The sequence below is a fragment of the Sorex fumeus genome, unplaced genomic scaffold (assembly GCF_029834395.1).
Source record: "Sorex fumeus unplaced genomic scaffold, SorFum_2.1 ptg000101l, whole genome shotgun sequence".
Classification (NCBI taxonomy): domain Eukaryota; kingdom Metazoa; phylum Chordata; class Mammalia; order Eulipotyphla; family Soricidae; genus Sorex; species Sorex fumeus.
Genome location: NW_026606158.1, coordinates 1,199,730 through 1,223,275, shown reverse-complemented (window position 1 = coordinate 1,223,275; position 23,546 = coordinate 1,199,730). Strand labels below are relative to the sequence as shown.

General features: G+C 49.1%; 1 protein-coding gene across 1 annotated transcript; it reads right to left on the bottom strand.

The window, feature by feature from the left end:
• Positions 1–212: 212 nt before the first annotated feature.
• Positions 213–10,999, bottom strand: GDF3 (growth differentiation factor 3). Its single transcript, XM_056134715.1, has 2 exons — positions 10,747–10,999; positions 213–1,033 (listed from the first exon to the last, which is right to left on the bottom strand). Exons 1-2 carry the CDS (start codon positions 10,997–10,999, stop codon positions 213–215), a joined length of 1,074 nt encoding a protein of 357 aa, XP_055990690.1.
• Between the last annotated feature and the right edge of the window lie 12,547 nt (positions 11,000–23,546).

The following is a 23,546-nucleotide window of genomic DNA, read 5'->3' as shown; positions in this document are numbered from 1 at the left end:
CCAGCCCCTCTTTTTTTTTTTTTTTTTTGGCTTTTTGGCTTTTTGGGTCACACCTGGTGATGCTCAGGGGTTATGTCTATCTCTGCATCAGGAATCACTGCTGGTGATGCTCAAGGAACCTTATGGGATGCCAGGGACCTGGGTCGGTCACGTGTAAGGCAAACACTGTCCCTGCTGTTCAGCCAAGGCCCCCAACACCCCTTTCTGACGTCCTACCCACACCCACACTCATCCACGACCATGTTCTCGTAGTGTCGGAGGATGACATTGTCATCGTTGTCCTGGTAGAGCATGGAGATGGGGGAGAGCTTGGTGGGGATGCAGACGGCCGGGGGGACCGCGGGGTCCACTGTGTGCATCAGCGCCTGCATGAAAGCATAATTGGAGCTGTTGAGGGAAGTGGTCAGGGAGAAAGGACAGTTCCCGTGGCAGTAGTTGGCCATGAACCCCTTGGGGGCGATGATCCACTTGTGCCAACCCAGGTCCCGGAAGTTGATGAACAGCTGGTGACGGTGGCAGAGATTCTTGCAAGAAGCCTGGGGGGCAGGGAGGGCCCCCCGCCTTTTCCTGGAAGGTGGGGGGCACTGCTCCGGGTTGAGGACCACCATCAGCAGGTAGGCGTGAAGAGAACGCTTCAGCCTCTCACACGTGTCGTCCGTTGGAAACTCCACCCCCTCGTCCGCGTCTTTCCTGACCAATATCTGGAGGAACAAGCTGATGTTTCTCAGAGGGGCGCGAGTCCCGTGCTTAGCCTCCCTGAGTAGGTTGAAGTAAATCTCCCCTTGGGGCCTGGGCACCGACTTCCATGCCAACGTTTTAGCAGTGGACGGACCCCCACCGGGGGGCTCCTGGACCAAGGACAGGCCCAACTCGAGTTCTGGGCCCACAGGGTAGTAAGTGTTAGGGCCCAAGTGCAGGCCCAGCTGGGCCATGGTCAGCTGCTCCGTCTCCTTAATCGTGGACAGGTTAAAGTGGAGGAGTTTCTGCAGGCAGGAGTTGGCTTGGGGCAGGTTCTCGGAGGAAGGCAAGAAACCTAAAGGAGAGAGGAATAGAGGGAGAGTCACTGGAATATTGCGGGGGAAAAGATTATCCAAGAAGGTTTTGGGGGGCTGGAGAGATAGCACAGCGGGTAGGGCGTTTGCCTTGCACGCGGCTGACCTGGGTTCGATTCCCAGCATCCCATATGGTCCCCTGAGCACCGCCAGGAGTAGCTCCTGAGTGCAGAGCCAGGAGTAACCCCTGTGCATCGCCAGATGTGACCCAAAAAGCAAAAAAAAAAAAAAAGAAGTTTTTGGTTGTTGTTTTTGGTTTTTTTGGGTTACACCTGGCAATGCTCATGGGGTTGACTTCTGGCTCTGCTCTGGGGAATTACTCCTGACAGTGCTCAAGGGACCATATGGATGCCGGCGATCGAACCAGGGTTGGCCATGTGCAAGGCAAATGTACTATCCACTCAAGCCCCTACACAAGTCTTTTATTGGGGGGAGGGGGTGGTCACAACCCGCGATGTTCAGGGGATACTCCTGGCTCTGCACACAGAAATCACTCCTGGGGCTGGAGCGATAGCACAGAGGGTAGGGCGTTTGCCTTACACGCAGCCAACATGGCCAACACAGGTTCGATTCCCAGCATCCCATATGGTCCCCCGAGCACTGCCAGGAGTGATTCCTGAGTGCATGACCCAGGAGTAACCCCTGAGCATTGCCGGGTGTGACCCAAAAAGAAAAAAAAAAAAAGAAATCACTTCTGAAGTTGCTTGGAGGACCATATGGGATGCCGGGGACTGAACCCGGGTTGGCCACATGCAAGGCCCCTACCTGCTGCGCTATCGCTCAGGCCCACATCCAAGAAGCCTTGAGCACACTTGTTTGCCCAATTGAAAAGCTTTTACTGAGCCTGAGAAGAGGGTCTCAGTACAACGAACAGCCCCAAACGGAAGTTCAAGACAAGTTTTAAACTTTCCTTATCCCATTCTGCCTGGCTACATCAATCAACTTTATTTCGCTGAAGCAAGCAAGCACAGATACAGTACACTTAAGGCAAAGCTTGAATGGTTCAAAATTTGTTTTTTTTTTCTTCCTTTTGGGTGACGATAGCACAATGGTAGGGCGTTTGCCATACACGCGGCCAACATGGCCGACCCGAGTTCGATTCCTCCGCCCCTCTCGGAGAGCCCGGCAAGCTACCGAGAGTATTCGATATGCCAGACACAGTAACAACAAAGTCTCCAATGGAGACGTTACTGGGCCCGCTCGAGCAAATCGACGATCAACGGGAGGGCCTTTACCTTTTACCTTTACCTTGGGTGACACCCAGTCAATGCTCAGAGGTTACTCCTGGATCTACACTCAGAAATTACTCTTGGTGGTGCCCAGGGGACCATATGGGATGTTGGGGATAGAACCCGGGTCAGGCACATGCAAGCCCTACCCGCTGTACTATTGCTCTGGCCCAAGAATTCTCTTTATATTGTTTATTCCAACAAAACTTGAAGAAATAACAAATAGAACGATCAGAAATTAAGGGCTGGAGCCGTACATACAGCAGGGAGGGCATTTGCCTTGCAAACTTGTTGGATAACATTTGTTTGTCTTTGCTGCTCTTGCAGGGAGTGTAGGCTTATTGAGTTACTCCCACCACAGTGCTCCCGAGGCACACCCAATTCCATCAGGCACTCACAATCCTATATTGCTTTTCTCTTCCCTTTATGTCCTTTGCATGGCTCAGCCATGTCCTTTTTGTATAGATACGGGAAGACAGTTGATGCTATGCTTTTGTAACATGGGAGTTAATTGATTCCACATAATATTTACTCCTGGGGCCAGAGCGATAGCACAGCGGGTAGGGCATTTGCCTTGATGCGGCCGACCTGGGTTCGATCCCCGGCATCCCATATGGCCCCCCAAGCACCGCCAGGAGTAATTCCTGAGTTCAGAGCCAGGAATAACCCCTGAGCATCGATGGATGTGACCCAAAAAGCAAATAATAATAATAATAATAATATTTACTCCTGGGCATCCATCATATTTACTTGACTTAAACCTCAGTTGCCCTTACTTCCTAACACCCCCCCAAATGGAGGGTCCCAGCGACGGACAAGGATGGACGGAAGGTAAACTGTAAGTTACCCTGGCATCGAAAAGATTAACTTAGCGTCATGGGAAGTATAGTAAGTTAAGAGTACAGTCATGGGAAAACCCTGGCATGACCCCCAAAAAATGTAATTGAGGGGCTGGAGCAATAGCACAGCAGGTAGGGCATTTGCCTAGCATGTGGCCGTCCTGGGTTTGATTCCCAGCATCCCATAGGGTCCCCCAGCACCGCCAGGGGTAATTCCTGAGTGCAGAGCCAGGAGTAACCCCTGTGCACCACTGGGTGTGACCCAAAAAGCAAAAAAAAAAAAAAAAAGTGATTGAATAAGGACCCTGCTGAGGTTAGGAAAAACTAATAAACGGGCCTGAGGACTGTAGTCTGGGATCCATAGAGAGATGGTCCCAGGAAGAGCCTCCTTTAAGCTTAATATGTCCTTACTGTGTTCATACAAAATGACTAGAAATATTAGTCACTGTCACTGTCCTTCAGTTGTTCATCGATTTGCTCGAGCGGGCCCAATAATGCCACCATTGTCAGACTTGTTGTTACTGTCCTCCCGTTGTTCATCGATTTGCTCGAGCAGGCCCAGAAACGTTCCCATTATGAGACTTCTTGTTACTGTGTTTGGCATATTGAATACTCTCAGTAGCTTGCCAGGCTGTCCGAGGAATCGAACCTGGCTCAGCCGAGCTGGCTGCGCGCAAGGCAAACGCCCTACCGCTGTGCTATCCCTCCAGCCCTTTGTGTTTGGCAAATCTAATATGTCACGGGTAGCTTGCCAAGCTTTGCTGTGCAGGCGAGATACTCTTGGTAGCTTGCAGGGCTCTCCGAGAGGGGAGAAGAAATTGAACCCGGGTTGGCCGGGTTGGCCACGTGCAAGGCAAACGCTCTACCACCGTGCTATCGCTCCAGCCCCAGAAATATTAGTAAGAAATAAATTTAATATGATTGTTTAAATGGATTACTAGCTAAGGAAAAGAAAAAGTAATACACCTTGAGATGGAATCCCGCCCTTGAGCAGATCTCCTATTAATCTAGAGAACCGAACCCCCAGATGAGATTTTGTCTTTGAGTTAATCTCCTAGAAGAACTTCCTCTGAAGGAAGGGCTTTCCATCTGTTTGTTGTAATAATAATGTTCAACCACACCTATGTGTACTCCCACCCTTCACAATTTCTATATAGTTCATGCTGTGAAATACTAATAAATGGTCACTGACTACCAACCAGCCTCTGGCCCATTCTTTCATTTGTCCATCGCTATGGGTCAGCTGGCCGGGGAACAATTCTTGGCCACCAACACTTTGAACTTACAACACTGGTAGTGTTGGAACACTAAATGCTTGAAACAACTGCAGAATGAAAAATGTTTTGAATCACGGTGTTTTTAATAAAAATTTATTTTAAAAAATTTCTACTTGAAAAGTAAATCATCCAACATTTCTCCCTGAAAAATCAGGTTTAACTCTTTTACAAACCAACACCCAATAGGAGAGAGAGAACAAAAAGGAATGCCCTGCCACTGAGGCAGGGTGGGATGGGGGTGTGGGGGGTGGGAGGGATACTGGGATCCGTGGTGGTGGGAAATGGTCACTGGTGGAGGGATGGGTATTCAAAATTAATTAATTTTAAAAAATAAGGAAAAGGAAAAAAAAATTTCTACTTGGGACTGTAGACCAAACGTGTTGGTCACTTACTATCTGCACTGCAAACCATAACACCCGAAAGGAGAGAGAGAGAGAGAGAGAGAGAGAGAGAGAGAGAGAGAGAGAGAGAGAGAGAGAGAGAAAGGGAATAAGGGAATGTGTCTGGTGGGCTGGTGGGGGGGATGGGGTGGCGGGAGGGATACGGGGAACATTGGTGGTGGAGACTGTGTACTGGTGGAGGGATGGGTACTCGATCATTGTATGACTTAAACGTAATCACAAAAGTTTTTAAGTCTGTAACTGCACATCATGGTGATTCATTAAAAAATAAAAATACATATATTTAAATGTACACCTCATTTCTCCTAAAATATTTTGTTTAGTCTGCTTTTGCTAGACTTTTTTTTTAAATTTTTTTGAGTCACATCCGGTGATGCACAGGGGTTACTCCTGGCTCATGCACTCAGGAATTACTCCTGGCGGTGCTCAGGGGACCATATGGGATGCTGGGAACCGAACCCAGGTCGGCCACGGGCAAGGCAAGTGCCCTACCCACTGCGCTATCACTCCAGCCCCTGATGAACTTTTTTCCACTCTGAAGAAGCTCAGGTCCTCTCTGAAATTTGTATCTCTCTATTCCTTCAAATCTCTTTAAGGAAATTTCTTTAAATAAAACTATTTTGCTACACTAAAAAAAAAAAAATTCTACTTAAAGAACATGGTGTGACAGCTCCCTAGTTTGGACTTGGATTTCCCCTGGTGGTGTCTAGGGGACCCATATACAGTGTTGAAGATCAAAGGCTGGTTGGTCGCCTGCAAGGCCTTACCCTTTGTACTATTTCTCCAGCAGCTTTCCCGAGATCTGATTATCTGTTGCATCCTATGTTATTGATCATATTTCACATATTTTTACGAACACATTTCAGTGTTCAGTTGATTTCTCTTAAAGCTCGAAATATTTTCTTTTAGGTTTGTAAACCATTAATCTGAGGAGGAACCCAGTGGTGTTCACAGAACTCCCTTAAGGGTCCACCATACAAAGGTCTATAATAACATCGGCGGGAGAGACAGTACACAGAGGAATACAGGTTACGGTGGCCGCAACAGGTCAAGCTGTGGCCACTACCCTAGTTTGAATCCCAGCACCTACAGGCCCGATCCTGACTCAGAACCAGGAATAAGCCCAAAGCACCACTGGGTGTGTTCTGCCACCAAAAAAGAAAACAAAAGGGGCTGGAGCCAGCAGGGAGAGTGTTTGCCTTGCACGCAGCCAACCTGGATCGATACCCGGCTTCCCATATGGTCCCCCAAATACTGCCAGGGGTGATTCTGAGCAGTCAGGAGTAACCCCTGAGCATCGCTGGATGTGAGCGCCCCCCACTAAAAAAGGAAAGAACGAAAAGAAAAGAGAGAAAGAGGGAGAAAAAGAAAAGACAGAGAAAGAAAAGACAGAGAAAAAGACAGAAAAGAAAGAAAGACAAAAGATGAAAGAAAGAAAGAAAGAAAGAAAGAAAGAAAGAAAGAAAGAAAGAGAAAAATAATGAGGGAAGGAAAGAAAGAAAGAAAGAAAGAAAGAAAGAAAGAAAGAAAGAAAGAAAGAAAGAGGGAGAGAAAGACAGAGAGGGGCTGGAGCAATAGCACAGCAGGTAGGGCGTTTGCCTTGCATGCAGCCGACCGGGGTTCAATTCCCAGCATCCCATATGGTCCCCTGAACACCACCAGGAGTAATTCCTGAGTGCAGAGCCAGGAGGAACCCCTGAGCATCGCCAGGTGTGACCCAAAAAGAAAAAAAAAAAGAGAGAGAGAAAGAAAAGAGAGAAAAAGACAGAAAGAAAGAAAGAAAGAAAAAAAAGAAAGAAAGAAAGAAAGAAAGAAAAAGAGAAAGAGAAATGCAGGTAAAGGGATATACAGGACAACCTTCAGTACCTGTATTGCAAATCACAATGCCCAAAAGGGGAGGAGAAGGGGAAGTTCCTTCCCCAGAGGCAAGCTGGGGGGTGGGGTGGAGGGTGATGGGGAGGGAACCTGGGGACACTTAGTGCTAGGAAAGGAACAATGGTGGAGGGCTGGTGTTGGAACACTGCATGACTGAAACCCAATCATGAACAGCTTCATAAGGGTCTATCTCACAGTGATTCCATTAAAAAAAATTATTAAAGAAGTTAAATTTGGGGGGCTGGAGCAATAGCACAGCGGGTAGGGCGTTTGCCTTGCACGTGGCCGACCCGGGTTCGATTCCCAGCATCCCATATGGTTCTCTGAGCACCACCAGGGGTAATTCCTGAGCACAGAGCCAGGAGGAACCCCTGTGCATTGCTGGGTGTGACCCGAAAAGCAAAAATAAATAAATAAATAAATAAATAAAAATAAATAAAATGCCTATTGTGGGGAAAGACAGTACAGTGGGTAGAGTGCTTAAAAAAAAAAGAAAGTTAAATATTTAGGGACTGGAGTGATAGCACAGCGGGTAGGGCGTTTGCCTTGCATGTGGCTCGACCTGGGTTCAAGTCCCAGCATCCCATAGGGTCCCCCGCGCATAGCCAGGAGTAATTCTTGAGTGCACAAACCAGGAGTAACCCCTGTGCATCACTGGATGTGGCCCCAAAAAGCAAAAGTAAATAATAAATAAATAAAAGTTAAATTTTTTAAGAAAGGGAAACGCGGGGCTGGAGTGATAGCACAGTGGGTAGGGCGTTTGCCTTGCGGCCAACCTGGATTCGATTCCCAGAATCCCATATGGTCCCCTGAGCACCGCCAGGAGTAACCCCTGTGCATCACCAGGTGTGACCCAAAAAAAAAAAAAAAAAAAAAAAGGGAAACTCAAGGCCAGAGCAACACCCTGGATTTCTGGCTCTGCATGCAGGAGACTCACCAGATTCAATCCCTGGACCCATAAAGCAGCAGCGAGAACCACCCCAGAGCACCTAACCGAGAGTAAGAACCCGAGGAACACCACTGGATTTGGCCTATTGACGTTAATAACAGAGATGGAATCCTCCTTTTTGCAGGGCTGGAGAGACAGTACAGCGAGCAGGGCGCTTGCCTGGCATGCAGCCACCCCAGGTTCTATTCCTAACATCCCATTTCCCTGAGCACCACCAGGAGTAATCCCTGAGTGGGGCAAAGCTAGGAGTAAACACTGAATGCCCCTGAGTGAGAGAGAAATAAATCCTTCCACTGGCAACAAGATGGATAAACCCCGAACTAGGATATTATGTTCAGGGACACAAGCCAGAGAGCTGCAAACAACAGATGGTTTTACTTATATGTGCAAAGTAAACAAAACTGATGAGCAGAAAAAATACAAAGAAACTCTGAGCCAATGAGAACTAGATTCTGTTAACCAGAAGAGGGGAAGGGAGAGGGTTAATTGAGTAAAAAGTGTGAGATGTGGCGCCCAAGAAACAGTATAGGGGGTAAGGGGGGTGTTGCTTGTCTCTGCTGGAGTTCCATCCCCAGCATCCCATAGAGCACCACCAGGAGCGATTCCTGAGCACAGAGCCAGGAGTAACCCAAGCACTGTCATGTAGCCCGGTCCCCCCCTGCCAAAACGTTTTCTCTCATGGAGGGATGACAGGGAAGGGTAAAGGTGTGTGTGACCTTTGCTCTTTTTCCAAACTGTATTCTCAGCAGTTTTCTCCTCTCCAAGGAAGACCCTTTAAAAGGTCCCCTCCCCCCCCCCCACCCCTCCCAGGGCTGGAGCAATAGCACAATGGGTAGGGAGTTTGCCTAGCATGTGGCCGTCCTGGGGTTGATTCCCAGCATCCCTTATGGTCCCCCAGTGTCGCCAGGAGTAATTCCTGAGTGCAGAGCCAGGAGGAACCCCATTGCATCGCTGGGTGTGACCCAAAAGGCAAAAAAAAAAAAAAGAGTGCTTCCCCTTCCTCTTAATCTTTCAGCAGAAAATTTCCCTGAACTTCTACCCACAAGGTTGAGCATTTTGCAGACTATCTCCTCTCCTCTCTCTCTCCCTCAAATCTTCATTAATTAATTTGTGTATTTTATTGTTTCGGGCACACACACACACACACACACACACACACGACGGCGGCCTCGGGGGGACAAAATGGGATGCTGGGGAATTGAACCCGGGTCGGCCGCGTGCAAGGCAAATACCCATCCCTGTCTGTATCTTAAAGGACAAGTTTCATCTGGAATCTATATCCTTGTGACTCTCCACTGGTCCCAGAACATAGCAGTTTCTCAATAAATCTTGGACATATAAGTAAGACATATCCAAGTCCAGATGCCACAAAGCCAACTAACTAGAGCTGACATGTTTTGTTTTGTTTTGTGAGCACACCCAATGGTACTCACTAGGGGCGGTGCTGGGGGGACCATAAGCAGGACCAGGGGGTGAACCCACATCAGCCGGGATCAGGGTGAGTGTCCGGCCACGTGCTCTACTTTTCCAGACACCTTTCAATTTTGCCTGGAAAGCTCTTGGGAGTGTGTATAGAAATGCAGATTACACTTGCAAACCTGCATTTTGACTTTGAATAAGAATTGGGTGGAAGTGGGAGGGGCAGGCCTTGGGAGGTGGGGTGGGGGGGCGTCTATTTTTAACCGAGTCTCCCGCAACTTTGACGGTGGGTCAATTAGGTAAGTCATTGAATGCCGTCATTCTAAGGATGGGACTTTGGCCCGCGGAGTGTTATTCTGCATTCATTCACAAATCGAGATCTCCAACCAGACTTGTCACCTAAACGAAGTAATGAAGAGGTGTGGAGTAAAGAAACAAACAAACAAGAAAAGGAATAAACGAAGCTCAAAATATCTGCCCGGAGTTTTCCAGTCCAGAGGGAAAAGTGGGTCTCCCTTCCCTCCCCCCACCAAATTGCCTCACAATGTTGATGCAGGAGGAACCCAGGGCTCTGGAGACACAGGGGCTGCCTCGCTTATGGCCACCTTAGCTCCATAGTATATGGTCCCCTGAGCCCCTCTGGGGAAGACCCCCAAACACAGAGTTGGGAGTGACTGCTGAGAAATGATGGATGAGACCTAAACACGCGTGCGCGTGCGCGCGCGCGCACACGCACACACACATCATCACACTCCCCCAATACACACACACACACACACACACACACACACACACACTTCCCCACTACATCACACTCCCCTAACACGCGCACACACGAAGGAAAACAGGAGCAGGAGACAAAGTACTCAAATTTCTCTTGCAGGTGGCAGACCCAGATTTGACCCCAAGCACCACCAGGAGTGACCCTTGAGCACCGCCAGGACTAAAACCTGAGCACAAAACTCGGGTGTGCTCATAAAATAAAATAAATAAACCACTCACATTAAAAAAAGAAAAAACAGGGGCGGGAGCGATCGTACAACGGGGAAGGTGTTTGCCTTGTTCGGGATGGACCGGGGTTCCATTGCCGGCATCCCATCTGGTCCCCTAAGCACCGTCAGGAGTAATTCCTGAGTGCAGAGCCAGGAGTGACCCCTGAGCATCACTGGGTGTGATCCTAAATGCCGAGAGAGAGAGAGAGAGAGAGAGAGAGAGAGAGAGAGAGAGAAGAGAAATGAACGTGGGTTGAGCCTTGAGTGTTGCTGTACAGTCTAATCTTGGTAGTTTACCGGTCCCTGGGCTTCATTTCCTAATAAACCAAAAGTTGATAAGCAGGTGGAGTGATAACATAGCCGGTAAGGAGTTTGCCTTGCACGCGAGCCACTGGACCACCAACCCCGAGTTCGATTCTTCCGCCCCTCTCGGAGAGCCCGGCAAGCTACCGAGAGTATCTCTCCTGCAGAGCAAAGCCAGGCAAGCTCCCGTGATGTATCCAATATGCCAAAAAAAAAGTAACAACAAGTCTCACAATGGAAACAGTTACCTGCCCGCTGGAGCAAATGATGAACAACCAGAGGACAGTGCTACAGTCAGTGATAAGCAGGTGGCCTGGAGGAAACCAATGCAAAATCGCTGCCCCAGACCAGGTTGCCCCAGACCAGCAGCTGGGCGCCCCTCCGGCCCCCGCCACCCCCGCGGCTCCTACCTCGGTCCGGGAGGACGCGGAGCACGTTCCCCCGGACGCGCAGCGCGGGGATGTAGCACGTGTCCGGGGTCGCGCCCGCCTCCTGCTCCCGCAGCATCTTCCGCAGGACCGGGGGCAGCGGCTGCAGCCGCGCCGGGGTGGGCGCCCGGCCCAGGCCCAGGGACTGAAGGAACACGGAGTCCTGGAACTGGACGGCCCGGCTCCAGGGCACAGCGAAGAGGAGGAGGCCGAGGGGCAGCAGCGGAGGAAGCATGGCCGGGCACCGGGACGGGGACCCCGACCCCCACTGCGAGGCCCCCGGCCAGGCGCCGCCTCTCTCCGCTGTCCGGGAAGCAAGTGCCAATCGCTGCTGGCCCCGCGCCCTCCGGGGCGGCTGGAGGGGAGAGGAGTGGGTTCCCTCTCTCCCCCTCTCTCCCCTTCCTCCCCCTCTCTCTCCCTCTCCCTGCCTTCCTCTCCCTCCTCCTCTCTCCATCTCCCTCTTTCTCACCCTCTTTCCTCTCTCTTCCTCTCCCTCTCTTTCTCTTCCTCTTTTTCCCTCACCCTCCCTCTCTCTCACTCTCCTCCTGTCTCTCCCTCTCTCCCCCTTCCTCCCTCTCTCTCCCTCTCCCCCTCTCTTCTTCTCCCTGTCTCTCTCACTCTCTTCCTCTCTCCACATCCCTCTTTCTCTCCCTCTCTCTCTCTCCTTCCTCTCTCTCCCTCACCCTCCCTCTCTCACTCTCTTCTTCTCTCCCTCTCTCCTCTCTCTCCCCCTCTCTCTCTCCCCCTCCCTCTCCCCTCCCTGTCTCTCACTCTCTTCCTCTCTCCATCTCCCTCTTACCCCTCTCTCACTCTCTTCCCCCTCCCTCCTTCTCTCCCTTTCTCTCCTCCCTTCTGCCTCCCTCTCTTCCTCTACCTCTCTCTCTCTCTCTTTCTCTCTCTCTCTCTCTTTCCTGGATGTGAAAAGATGGGGAATTCTCTCTTCCTCTCTCTCTTCTTTTTCTTCCTCTCTCTCTCTCTCTCTCTCTTTCTCCTGAATGTGAAAAAGACAGCAAATTCTCTCTCTCTTTCTCTCTATTGAATGTAAAAAAGACATGTAAAAAAATGGTGAATTCTCTCTGACTCCACCCCCCCCCCCCTCCGGGATCTGCACTCAGGAATTCTGCAGAGCTCTGGGGACCATATGACATGCCGGGGATCCAACCTGGGAAGGCTTCGTGCAAGGCAAACACCCTCCCTGCTGGACTATCTGGCCCCTTTTCTCTATATAGTATTTTTTTTTTTTTGCTTTTTGGGGGTCACACCTGGCAATGCTCAGGGGCTCCTCCTGGCTCTGAACTTAGAAATTACTCCTGGCAGTGCTCGGGGGACCCTATTGGATGGTTGCAAACACCCTCCCCACTGAACTGTCGCTCTGGCCCTCTATATATGTAGTCTTTAGCCTAGCATTTAAGAACCTTGGAGAGCCAGAGAGTTAGTACAGGGGTTAACTTCATATCCTGAGTATGGTTAAACCAGCATTCAATCTTCAGCACCACTAGAAGTGCCTCCTGAGCATCCCTGGGTGTAGCCAAATGCCACCCCAGCCAATGAGGAAAATGTTTGAATATTTGAGTGATGGAGCCATAGCAATGTTAGGGGACTTGCCTTGTATGCAGTGACCCAGATTTGATCCTTCACACCCCTTATGGTCCTGAGTCCACCAGGAGGGATCCCTGAGCACCACTGGGTACCCGCAGCAAAAAGACTGAATTTATATGCACATATATAGATCATGATCACGACCATCCTGTTATTCATCAATTGCCTCGAGCAGGCCCCAGTAACGTCTCCTTCGTCCTAGCCCTGAGATTTTTAAAGAAGTGCCATATCCAAGGCTCTTTCAGGGTTAGGAGAATGAGACCCATCATTATTACTGGTATTTGGCATATTGGTTACACCACGGAGAGTTTGCCAGACTCTGCCATGTGGGCAGGTTACATTTGGTAGCCTGCCAGCACATATATAGAATATATATTAATTCAGTCCTTTTTTTTGGGGGGGGGCATTGAGTCACACCTGGCGATGCTCAGGGGTTACTCGTGGCTCTGCACTCAGGAATTACCCCTGGCGGTGCTCAGGGGACCATATGGGATGCTGGGAACCGAACCCAGGTCGGGCTGCGTGCAAGGCAAACGCCCTACCCGCTGTGCTATCACTCCAGTCCCTTTTTAAAGTCTTTATACAGATATGTATGTGATGCAAATGAGGCAGAATCAGCAGAGGTAGGTCAGTCTCTATGTTCAGACGCGATTTCCAGATTTCAATTATTTTCTAGAATGAAAATAATGAATAATAAAAGATGCTCAGACTCAGAGTTGGAAAGTAGAAAAGTTTATTGGAAAGTAGAAGAGAAAAGAAAGAAGCTCCCCAAGTGGGGAGGAACTTAGTATAGGACTGAGATAAAAGGGAGTTTTGCATGTGCCCTTTTAAAGACTCCTGGAATTCCTTATTACTTGACAAGGATTTACAAAAGATGCCAGCAAATTGCAAGGATGTCTGGCTGGTCTAAATCTCTCTGTGTAAATTTGCCCATTATTATTATTATTATTATTATTATTATTATTAATGGGCAAAGAGTCTCCTGCCCCCGCGCCTGGCTGTCCTCACCGGGGCCCCTTGGAGGGGGGAGGGTTGAGTTTCTCTCCCCCCTCCTTGCCCAGAGCAGAGCTCCAGCAGCTGAGGACCTCCGGAGCCAGCCACGGCCATGCTGGGACCACTCTCCACATGTCCGGACGGGCCTCATGCATGAAAGAACTGGCAGAGGAACCCAGGCATGTGGGTCCTGGGGCTGAGGTCTCCAAGCCTACTCGGATTGGGACTGGGCCTTCTCCACCCAGACCCCCCTCATCTTCCAGTAGGTAGGTGTCACACCCATCAGCTGCCGCCAGTGCCAAGTTGGTCCCATCAATGGTCAAGGCACAGAGACTATAAAACTCAGCTCCCGGAAGTGCGCGGCTGCATTTGCCGCCACGTGACATCTTATTTTTTCCTTTGGAGAACCTGGCAGGCACCAAAAGTATCCTGCCTGCATGGCAGAGTCTGGCAAACTCCCCGTGGCGTACTCAATATGCCAAATACCAGTAACAATCATGGGTCTCATTCTCCTAATCCTGAAAGAGCATTGAAATGGCTCTTTTAAAATCTCAGGGCTAGGAAGAAGGAGACTTCACTGGTGCCTGCTCGAGAAAATCGACGAACAATAGGATGATCATGATCGTGATTATTATTATTATTATTATTACTATTTTGCATCACACCTGGCAATGCACAGGGGTTACTCCTGGCTCTGCGCTCAGGAATTACTCCTGGTAGTGCTCGGGGGACCCTATGGGATAATGGGAATTGAACATGGGTCTGCTGTGTGCAAGGCAAACGCCCTACCCGCTGTGTTATCGCTCCAGCCCCTGCCCGTTATCTTAGTCTCCCTGTTGGCCTAGGTTCCAGGAGAGAGTCTTATGGTCCCAGAAATCTCTGACCACTGGGGAAGGACTTTGGGAATGAAAGGTGTCAGGTCAGTGGGAGAAAGGTGGCAAGGGGAAACTGAGGCTTCCTTCTCTACTGGCAAGGGGAAACCAATCTTCCAGGCCTAACTGCCAATGATCTGTTTCCCCGGCAGCCTAGATTTCAGGATTGCCCGTTATCTTGGTTTCCCTGGCAGTTTAGTGTTCAGGGCAGAATTTTTTTTTTCTCTTTTTTTGGGTCACACCTGGCGATGCACAGGGGTACTCCTGGCTCTGCACTCAGGAGTTACTCCTGGTGGTGCTCAAGGGACCATATGGGATGCTGGGAATTGAACTCAGGTCAGCCGCGTGCAAGGCAAACGCCCTACCCGATGTGCTATCTCTCCAGCCCCCAGGGCAGAATTTTATATTCCTGGGAAGCCCCAGGAATGCAGAGAGAGAACCTTGGGTCTGGAGTGTGTGTCACGTAGATGGGGGAGAGATGGAACATCTGGAGTGAAGAAACTGGCTTTCTCTTTCTCTCTCACTGGCAAGGGGAAGCTGAGCGTGCGTGCGTGCGTGCGTGCGCGCATGCGGTGCTAGTGCTGGGGGGGGGGGGAGAGAGAGAGAAAGAGTTTTTCTAGTCAGGTGATTCTAATTTCATTGTCTACTCCCTCCTGAGTATCATGTTCTAAGAATCCTTCTGGAGTACGGGTCATACGAGCATCAGGTGCTAGTCTTGGTTCTTTGCTCAGAAACCATTGCAGGGGCTGGAGCAATAACACAGCGAGTAGGGCGTTTGCTTTGCATGTGGCCGACCCGGGTTTGAGTCCCAGCATCTCATATGGTCCCCCGAGCACCGCCAGGAGTAATTTCTGAGTGCATGAGCCAGGAGTAACCCCTGAGCATCGCCGGGTATGACCCAAAAAGCAAAAAAAAAAAAAAAGGAAAACAAACAAACAAAAAAACCACTGCAGTGCCAAGGACAAAACCAGAGTAGGATGTATGCAAGGCAAGAGCCACCCTGCATATTATCTCTCCAGTCCCCCCACTATCCCAACACTGCCCTAAATTGACCTAGTAATACTTCTTGGTTGTTTTCGTTTGGGGCAACATCTGGTGATGCTCAGGGATCACTCCTGGTGGTGCTCAGGAAACCCTACGGGGTGCGGAGGGTTGAGGTCAGGCTGGCCATAGCAAGGCAAGTGTCCTTTCTTCTATACTGGGACTTGGCCCAGGGGCTCCCACCTCAGGGACTCACACAGCACTAACCAATGGCCTCCTTGCTGCACCGGAAGGATTTCCATGTCACCTTTTTCACCGTCCTGTAGCATGCCTTGTGGGAAGGATTAGCACAGCTGTACTTCCGGCTGTGAGGTCTGCAACCCTCAACAGCACACACCTTGGAAATGGGAACCTTGTCTCCATCCCCTGCACCCCCCGCCCCCAAGAAAAAGAATGCTGGATCAGAGCGATAGTACAGTGGATAGGGTATTTGCCTTGCACGCGGCCAACCCGGGTTCGATCCCCAGCATCCATATGGTCCCCTGAGCACCACCAGGAATAATTCCTGAGTTCAGAGGCAGGAGTAAGCCCTGATCACCAGGTGTGACCCCAAAATTTAAAAAAAAATGCTAAAAATATATATATTTTTAATGCTATGTGCATTGTGCCACATTTTAAATTTTTTGTTTTGTTTTGAGGACCACACCCAGCTTACTCTTGGCCCTGCACTCAGGAATCATTTCAGGTGGGGTTCAGGGGAACCGTATGGGGGGCCAAGGGATTAAACCCAGGTTGGCTGTGTACCAAATGAAACCTGCCCACATGGCAGAATCTGGCAAACTCCCCGTGGCGTACCCAATATGCCAAATACCAGTAACAATGATGGGTTTCATTCTCCTAACCCTGAAAGAGCCTTGAATATGGCACTTATTTATTTATTTATTTATTTATTTATTTGCTTTTTGGATCACACCTGGCAATGCACAGGGGTTACTCCTGGCTCTGCACTCAGGAATGACTCCTGGCAGTGCTCGGGGAACCCTATGGGATGCTGGGAATCGAACCCGGGTTGGCCGCGTGCAAGGCAAACACCCTACCCGCTGTGCTATCTCTCCAGCCTCAAATATGGCACTTTTTAAATTCTCAGGGCTAGGACGAAGGAGATGTTACTGGTGCCTACTCCAGGCAATCTACGAACAACAGGATGATCGTGATCGTGATCATGGCTGTGTGCAGGGCAAGTGCCTACCCACTGTACTGTGACTCAGCCCCTAAATTAGTGTTTTGGTTTGGTTTGGGGCCAAACCAAAGTCTAACTCTGAGCATGGGACTTAATCCTGGCAATGCTTGAGGAACCATAGAGCAAACCCTTTCTAGCCATATGCAAGGCAATGCTGTACTATAACTCAGGGCCCTGATTTAAATTTTGAGAGTAGGCACAATTCATTCCATTATGGAAACACCAGCATCCCAACACTTTTCAGGAACTAAGGAAAGTTTTTCCATACTCAAAACATTCCCCAGGGACTGGAGCAATAGCACAGTGGGTAGGGCCTTTGCCTTGCATGAGGCCAACCCTGGTTCGATTCCCAGCATCCCATATGGTCCCCCGAGCACCGCCAGGAGTAATTCCTGAGTGCATGAGCCACGGGTAACCCCTGTGCATCGCTGGGTGTGACCCAACAAAAAGCAAAAAAAAAAAAAAAATTCCCCAAACCCTAGTTCCTCCTGGTGATACCAAGGAACCATATGGGATGACGGGGATCAAACCCAGGTCAGCTGCTTGCAAAGCCAACACCCTTTTTGCTGTACTGTTGCTCCAACAACACGTCTCCCCCTTGCTGGATTTTCGAGAGAGAAATAAGCTTCAAGCTTAAGGGGTCACCCACATAAGTAGAGTAAGAAGGCCCTAAACACATCTCCAAAGATAACTCAAGCAAATAAATGATTGGTTTGGGGGCCACACCCAGCTGCTCAGGGGGTACCCCCAGCTGGGTGATCTGGTGTCACTCCCAGTTGAAGATCAGAGAAACAGCTGGTGCTGGGGGATCAACCCTGAACCTCTCACATGCAAAGCATGTGCTCCAGCATGTTCAGTCACCTCTCCAGCCTGAATTTATTTTTCCAACTGTTTGGGGAATGTGGTTGGGTTTGGGGGGTATTTTTTGCTTTTTTTGGGGGGGGTCACACCCAGCGATGCACAGGGGTTACTCCTGGCTCTGCACTCAGGAATTGCCCCTGGCGGTGCTCAGGGGACCATATGGGATGCTGGGAATCAAACCCAGGACGGCCACGTGCAAATGCCCTACCCGCTGTGCTATTGCTCCAGCCCCAGGCATTTGGGTTTTTTTTGTTTGTTTGTTTTTTCCTTTTTGGGACGCACCCAGCATTGCTCAGGGGTTACTCCTGGCTCTGCACTCAGGAATTACTCCTGGCGGTGCTCGGGGCACTTTATGGAATGCTGGGAATCAAACCCAATTAGCCACATGCAAAGCAAATGCCCTGCTGTACTATCACTCTGGCTCCTGTTTTCTTTAATAGCAAAAGTCCTCTAGGGGCCTGAGAGATAGGCAAATGCCCTGCTTACTGTACTATCTCTCCAGCCATTTTTTTTTTAATTGGTTTGGCTTTATCTTTTTTTTTTTTTTTTTAGTGAAACACCATGAGGTACAGTTGTAGATTTACAATTTTTTGTGCTTGGGTTTCGATTATACAATGATCAGATACCCATCCCTCCACCAGTGCCCATTTTCCACCACCATGGATAATATCCCCCCCACCCCCATCCCCCCAGGCTTTATCTTTTTTTTATTTTTTAATTTTTTTTCTTTTTGGGTCGCACCCAGCAATGCACAGGTGTGCTATCACCCCAGCCCCTTTTATAATTTTTAATTTTTTTTTTTTTTTTTTTTTTTTTTTGCTTTTTGGGTCACACCTGGCGATGCACAGGGGTTACTCCTGGCTCTGCGCTCAGGAATCACCCATGGCAGTGCTCAGGGGACCATATGGGATGCTGGGAATCGAACCTGTGTTGGCCGCGTGCTAGGCAAACGCCCTACCCGCTGTGCCATCACTCCAGCCCCTATAATTTTTAAATTTTGTTTTCATGGGGCTGGAGCAATAGTACAGGGGGTGGGACGTTTGCCTTGCATGTGGATGATCCGGGTTTGATTCCCAGCATCCCCTAGGGCCCCCTGAGCACTACCAGGAGTAATTCCTGAATGCATGAGCCAGGAGTAACCCCTGCCCATTGCCCAGTGTGACCCAAAAAGCAAAAAAAAAAAAAAAAATTTTTTTTCATAGGTTGTTCACATTAATTGATTACATTCAATATTTCAACACCAGTCCCACAATTACACCTTCCCATCACCATTATTTCAAATATTCCCACCGCCACTCAAGCCTGCTTGCCACAGGTAGATGCTAGATAACTTATTTTCTATTGCTTATTATGAATACCATGAGAGGTATTCTAAAATTGTAAATGGAATGCTCCTAGAATTCTAAAATTGTAAATGATTGGGGTCCAGAGAAATTTCTGTAGGAAACTAGTCCATTCGGAGATTCATTGGTGAGTCTCTGGATCGAGGCCATTGAAGCACTTAAATGGGACCTGAATGTTATTAGTGTCCAGCCCATGTTTTTATTTTTTATTCACCTGGAGATGCTCAGGGGCTCCTCATCATCTGGCTCCAATAATACTGGATAACCATGTGATGCCAGGGATCAAACCAGCGTCTTCTGCAGGCCATACGTGCATTCCAATGCACTGCATGAGTTTTGGAGGTTTGTTGGGGGGGGTCACACCCCATGGTGCTCAGAGCAGACACTAGATGGACGCAAGGGACCATATAGGTGCTGGGAATCGAACTTAGGTTGGCCATGTGCAAGGCAAGCACCCTGACCAATACCCTAACAATCCAACCCTTCGTGCATTACCCCCCTTTCATTGGAAATATTTATTTTTTTTAATAATTTGATTAGCAAATAAAAATTGAACAAGCACATGTATGACTTTAAATTGGAGATCTGCTTTTCCCCTCTTGTAAACTATTTGCTTTTGTCCATGTTGGGAATATCAGTAAACTCTTGTTGACTTTTGGTGAGTCCTTTGTACAATAACTGACATTTTCTTTTTCTTTTTTTTTTTAATTTTTATTAGTGAAACACCATAAGGTATAGTTGTAGACTTACAAATTTTTTGTGCTTGAGTTTCAGTTATACAATGATCGAGTACCCATCCATCCACCAGTGCCCATTCTCCACCACCACGGGTCCCAGTATCCCTCCCAACCCCCCCATTCCCCCAATTCCACCCTGCCTCTGTGGCAGGGCATTCCATTTTGTTCTCTTTCTCTCCTTTTGGGTTCTGTGGTTTGCAAGAGAAGCACTGAGTGGCAATCATGTTTGGTCTATAGTCTACTTTCAGCATGCTTCTCCCATCCTGGGAGGATTCTCCCAACACCCTTTATTTGGTGCTCCTTTCTCTATCCGAGCTGCCTTTTCCCCTTGCGGCTGGCCTCCAAGCCATGGAGTAAATTGTATTCCAAGTAAATTGTACTCCAGGGGCTGGAGCAATAGCACAGCGGGTAGGGTGTTTGCCTTGCACGCAGCCAACATGGCCGACACAGGTTCAATTCCCAGCATCCCATATGGTCCCCCGAGCACTGCGAGGAGCAATTCCTGAGTGCATGAGCCAGGAGTAATCCCTGAGCATCGCGGGGTGTGACCCAAAAAGTAAAAAAAAATTGTACACCATGGAGTAAATTGCAGTCCTGCTACTTATCTCGGCTATTCTTGGGTATTAATCTCCTATTTTGTTACTTTATGTTCCCCAGATAAATGCAATCTTTCTATGTTTAACTAACATTTTCTTCATGTCAGTTAAAATGCTTTTATTGTTGTCATTATTTATTTATTTTTGCATTTTGGGTCACGCCCAGCAATGCTCAGGGATTACTCCTGGTTTTGCATTTAGGAATTACTCCTGGTGTTGCTCAGGGGACAATATAGGATGTCAGAAATTACTCCTGGTGTTTCTCAGGGGACAATATGGGATGCCAGGAATTGAACCCAGGTCAGTGCGTGCAAGGCAAATGCCCTTCCTGTTGTCCTATTGCTCCAGCCCCTCCAGCCTGCCCTCTCCATGGGCACCTTTCTAAGTTCGGATGTTAAAGATTGGGTGTGTTTATTTTTTTATACCCTTTCCTCTTCCCCTTGTCTCCTGGCTGCTGTGGATATAGATGCAATACCTAGGGCCTTTACTTTACTTACCTAGGGCTCACACACTTGCCCAGCTATGGAACTCACAGGGACCACAACAGGCCATGCTTAGCGCCCATGACTGATGGGGGGTGTCACACTCTTCTCTAAGGTGGCAGCAGGGTTCACACAGCTGTTGGCCACGAGGCCCAAGTCCAATACGTTCTTCGTTGCTGAGGTGTTTGCTCCTGTGCTCACAGGTCATTCCTGGTGCGGTTCAGGGAACTATATAAGGCAAGCACCTTCTCTGCTGTACTCTCTGGCCCCCAAGAGCTGATACTCTGATTTTTTTCTTTCTTTTGCTTTTTGGGTCACACCCGGCAATGCACAGGGGTTACTCCTGGCTCTGCACTCAGGAATTACCCCTGACGGTGCTCAGGGGACAATATGGGATGTGGGGAATCGAACCCGGGTCGGCCGCATGCAAAGCAAACACCCTACCCACTGTGCTATTGCTTCAGCCCAGATAATCTGATGTTTAAAAAAAGTTTAGTTCACACCTGGCGATACTCCGGTCAGTTTGGAGGTTGGAATGATAGCACGGCAGGTAGGGTATTTGCCTTGCACACGGCCAACCCAGGTTCGATTCCCAGCATCCCATATGGTCCCCCGAGCACTGCCTGGAGTGATTCCTGAGTAACCCCTGTGCATCACGGGGTGTGACCCAAAAAGCAAAAAAATTAAAAAAATAAAACTCTGGTCAACTCCTGGCTCTGCACTCATCCTGGCAGTGCTCAGGGAGTGATATGGGATGATGGGGATTGAATTCGGGTCAAGCATGTGCAAGGCAAACACCTTCCCCACTATACTATCGCTCTAGCCCTGCATAAACTGATTTTTGCTCTCACTTCTCCAGCTCAATTATTGCCCCAGGACAAGCAGGTTTGAGGAGAGAAGGGAGAGCAGCTGAAGGGACCCACAGGGGCAGGCAGTTAACAGAGCAGTGAACGGGCTGATCCATCACACTCAACCAGACTCACCTGTGAGGCTGATGGGCGCCTCAAGTCCCAGGTTGGTGGGTGTTCCGGCCCAATAGATGCTTAAGGACTATGACAACTGGTCATTAGAATAGTGCTGGGACTTTGATTAATGTTTAGGGCTCTCTCTCTCTCTCTCTCTCTCTCTCTCTCTCTCTCTCTCTCTCTCCTGCTCGCTCGCTCGCTCCCTCTCCCTCTCCTCTCTCCTTTCTCTCTCTCTCTCTCTCTCTCTGCCTTTTTTGGGGTCACACCAGGCAATGCCCAAGGGCTACTTCTGGTTCTGCACTCAGGAATTACTCCTGGCAGTGCTTGGGGGGGACCCAAAGGGATGCTGAGGATCGAACCCGGGCTGATCATGTGCAAGGCAAACGCCCTGCCCCCAGTATCCCTCTCTCTTCTTCTGTTTTCTTTTTTAGTTTTCAGGTCACACTCAGCAATGCTCAGGGGTTACTCCTGGCTCTGGTGACCATATGGGATGCTGGTGATCAAACCAAGGTCAGCCACAAACAAGGAAAGGGCCCTATCAGCTCAGCTGGACAATCGCCCCACATGCTCTCCTCTGTCTAATGTTGATTATCCTTCAGATTTTATTTTCTGTTTATTAAAAACAAGATTGCCAGTGGGCTGGAGTGATAGTCCAGTGGGCAAAGGCTCTTGCCCAGCACAAGGCCAACTTAACTTAGACTGACCCCCCCCCCGCCCCAACCACCCACAGAAGTGATTCCTGAGTGCAGAACCAGGAGTAACCCCTAAGCCCTGAGCAGTGTGGTCTCCCCACCAAAAAATTAAAAAAAAAATTAGTTCTTGGTTACAAATCTCAAATGCAATTAAATAAATGGTCTATAACCAAACTAAGATGACAAGTGTTGAACATACTTATGCGAAATAACCTATGAAGCTTTTTTTTTCTTTTTCTTTTTTTTTCTATGAAGCTTTTTATAATGCTTTTTGCTTTCTTTGCTTCCGCTCTCTCTTCTTAGTTTTATTTATTTATCTATTTATTTATTTAGAGTCACACCTGGCGACACACAGGGGTTACTCCTGGCTATGCGCTCAGGAATTACTCCTGGCAGTGCTCAGGGGACCATATGGGATGCTGGGAATCGAACCCGGATTGGCCACGTGCAAGGCAAACGTCCTACCCACTGTACTAATGCTCCAGCCCCTCACTCTTTCTTTGTGATTGCTTTCTTCCCAACTTCCTCTCAAGTTGGCGGCAATGGTAGAAACAGAATCCTCTTCCATTATTCCTAGGGGACTTAACCCCAGCCCGCAAACCAGCAGCCAGGTCCAGAACTTGAAAACCGCAAACAAAATCTCATCCACTTACTTTTATGGCAACCTCTGGGGACTGGGGCCCGGGACAATGGATTGATCCAATACCTTTCACAGGAAACCCAGAACTTAGTGATTTTGTTTTTTTGTTTGTTTTATTTTTAAACTTTTTTTTTCTTTTTTGGGGTCACACCTGGCAATGCACAGGGGTTACTCCTGGCGGTGCTCAGGGGACCATATAGGATGCTGGGAATCGAACCCGGGTTGGCCCCGTGCAAGGCAAGTGCCCTACCCGCTGTGCTATCTCTCCACCCCGATTTTGTTTTGTTTTGAGGGGCCTTGACCCTCAGTGCTCAGGACTTATGGGATGCCCCCAGAACCCTATGGGATGCCCCCAGAACCTGGGTCCAGGCATGTTTTTTTTTTTCCCTTTGTTTTTTTGCTTGTTTTGTTTATTTTTTTTTTTCTTTTTGGGTCACACCCAGCGATGCTCAGGGGTTCCTCCGGGTTCCTCCAGGCTCTGTGCTTAGGAATAATTATTCCTGGCGGTGCTTGGGGGAAACATATGAGATTGGGGATGGGGTTAGTGGAATTGAACCCGGGTGGGCCGCGGGCAAGGCCAACACCCTTCTCCCCGGTACTATCGCTCCGCCCCGCCAGCCAGGCTTTCAAGGCAAGTGCCCTACCTGCTCACTATCTCTCTGCCCCAGGCCTGAAGGATTTTAATGCAGAGCAGGTGAAGTTAGATTCGGACGGGGACGGGGGCGGGCCCACCTGGGCCCCGTAATCTTCGCCTATTCACTCGTGTTGCGTATTTACATGA

Excerpts from the sequence above, each read along its gene's own strand:
- GDF3 (XM_056134715.1), bottom strand. The coding sequence starts at position 10,999 with ATGCTTCCTCCGCTGCTGCCCCTCGGCCTCCTCCTCTTCGCTGTGCCC. Across the intron at positions 1,034-10,746 it reads CCGCGTCCTCCCGGACCGAG|GTTTCTTGCCTTCCTCCGAG; the intron begins GTAGGAGCCGCG and ends TCTCTCCTTTAG.